Here is a 2119-nt window from a genome sequence, read left to right as displayed (position 1 = left end):
CTGACTGATGGTGACTTTTAGAGCTGGATTTAGATATTACATTACAAGTAGCTCCATAGCATTGTCCCATCACTGACCCACAAGAGAAGCAGACCCTTGCTGGCAATGAAGTGGAAATTCTTGCAGCCAAAGGCCTCTTCTGTCCAATCTGGGTTGGTTAGCTCTAAAACCTTCTTAGCTTCCCCTATAGGGCTGCTTTCTAGTGGATGTTGCAGTTTTCCCTTTAGGTCTACTGCCCTGTACATAATGGATTTCCGCCATCTGTGTGTGCCAAGAAGAGGGCATAAAGCCAATACACATTAAGAGCACAGTCACATCATCAAAATTTTTGTTTCTATCATAGCAATGTTCACTTCTGTGGTACCTTTCACCCAAGCATTTCAAAGCACATTACAAATATACAGATAGAGAAAATGAGACAGAGAGAGAAGATGGGACTTGTGATACAGCAAGTCAGTAGCAAAAATATAGTTCAAGAGTCCTGGCTCCAGTTCCCCCAATCTCTGAACTCCATTAGCACCAATGGAATGACCAGTGTAAGAGGAGAATCATGGCCTATAGTGTATATTTCATAACTACCTCAAAATCCACAGTCAGAGTACAATAAGACATAGCCGTATATAATGCCTTACTGTCATCAGAGAGCTGTATTTCACACTTACATCATCATAGATGTGAAATATAATTTTTTAAAATGTGAGATGAAACAGAAGGTGGTCCAATGAAAGATATTACTTCACCCACCATGTGTCTCGAATAACCTGGCAGCGACATGGCTACAGCAGCACTGCAAACAAAAGATAAACCCCAGACAATATGTATAGGATTTTCACCAATATCACTTCAGTATGCAAAAAACAAACAAAAAGAAAAAAAAAGAACTAAAATCAGCTGTACAATGATTGGCTGAATTACCTCTGATGTCACAATCCCACCACTCAACTGTCTTAAAATCAAAGAGTAAATTTAAACAATGTGTTTCTTTTCCTGTGGCTCCAAGCGCTAGCAAATCAAAAGATGAACTGAGCAAAACCAGCAGGTCATAAGGAGCAAATTTGGAGCGCCCAAAGGAAACAGGATTTCCTGGATGCTGAACGGCTCAGACTTCAGGCCACTGAGCAGAGGGAAAAGAAAGCATTTCAAAAGCCATCCACCTTTCATTTGGGATGGTGAATTATTACGAAGTTTTAGGACTTCACCAAAAAGCCTCACAAGATGATATTAAAAAGTCCTACCGTAAACTTGCATTAAAATGGCACCCTGATAAGAATCCTAATAACAAGGAGGAGGCAGAGAAGAAATTCAAAGCCGTAGCTGAGGCATACGAGGTTTTATCAGATCCCCAAAAACGTTCCATCTATGATAGATCTGGAAAGGAAAGTCTGCACAGAGGAGGCAGAGGTGCAACTGGAGGCCACTTCCACAGCCCATTTGATTCTGAATACATATTCCGTAACCCAGAAGAGATTTTCAGGGAATTTTTTGCAGGAATGGATCCCTTTGCACATGATTTCTGGGACAGTCCATTTGATGGAAATGTAGGTGAAAACAGAAACAGAACTCGTGGAAGAGGAGCTAGCTTTGCCGGCTTTGATGTATTTCCTGATCTTATGGAATCATTTATGTCATTTGATTCAGTCAACCCCGGTGAGCACACTACATTCTCCTGCAGGGCCTTTGGAGGAGACATGAGTGGTTCAAACAACTTCAGATCAGTCTCAACTTCTACAGAAGTGGTCAATGGTAGAAGAATCACCACCAGGAAAATCATTGAGAATGGACAAGAAAGAACTGAAGTTGAGGAAGACGGGCAGCTGAAGTCCATAAAAATCAACGGAAGAGAACAGCTGAAATGCTAGCAACTCACTGCACACCTGTGCAGAAACGTTACCAGCAAGCTGTTTGGAAGATCTCACTTGTAGACTCTTGATCAGCAAAATGGGATCCAATATAAGTAGTACGAATAAACGGCTTCACTGAGTTACAATTGTTACAGATTTCTGCATTTCTTGGAACAACTATTTCACAGCTAAAGATATAGAGGCATGCTATTCAAGCTGGCTCTAATTTTAATAAACCTAGAATAAATGTATCTCAGTATTTCAGAAGTAAATACTGC

The 2119-nt window shown here is 40.7% G+C and overlaps 1 protein-coding gene across 1 annotated transcript; it reads left to right on the top strand.

The window, feature by feature from the left end:
* Positions 1 to 1166: 1166 nt before the first annotated feature.
* Positions 1167 to 1859, top strand: DNAJB8 (DnaJ heat shock protein family (Hsp40) member B8). Its single transcript, XM_073354822.1, has one exon. It carries the CDS (start codon positions 1167 to 1169, stop codon positions 1857 to 1859), a length of 693 nt encoding a protein of 230 aa, XP_073210923.1.
* Positions 1860 to 2119: the final 260 nt, after the last annotated feature.

Source organism: Lepidochelys kempii, chromosome 7 (genome assembly GCF_965140265.1).
Source record: "Lepidochelys kempii isolate rLepKem1 chromosome 7, rLepKem1.hap2, whole genome shotgun sequence".
NCBI classification, from domain to species: Eukaryota; Metazoa; Chordata; order Testudines; family Cheloniidae; genus Lepidochelys; species Lepidochelys kempii.
Note: the sequence above shows the minus strand (reverse complement) of the source record. Positions and strands in the feature narration are given on the sequence as shown.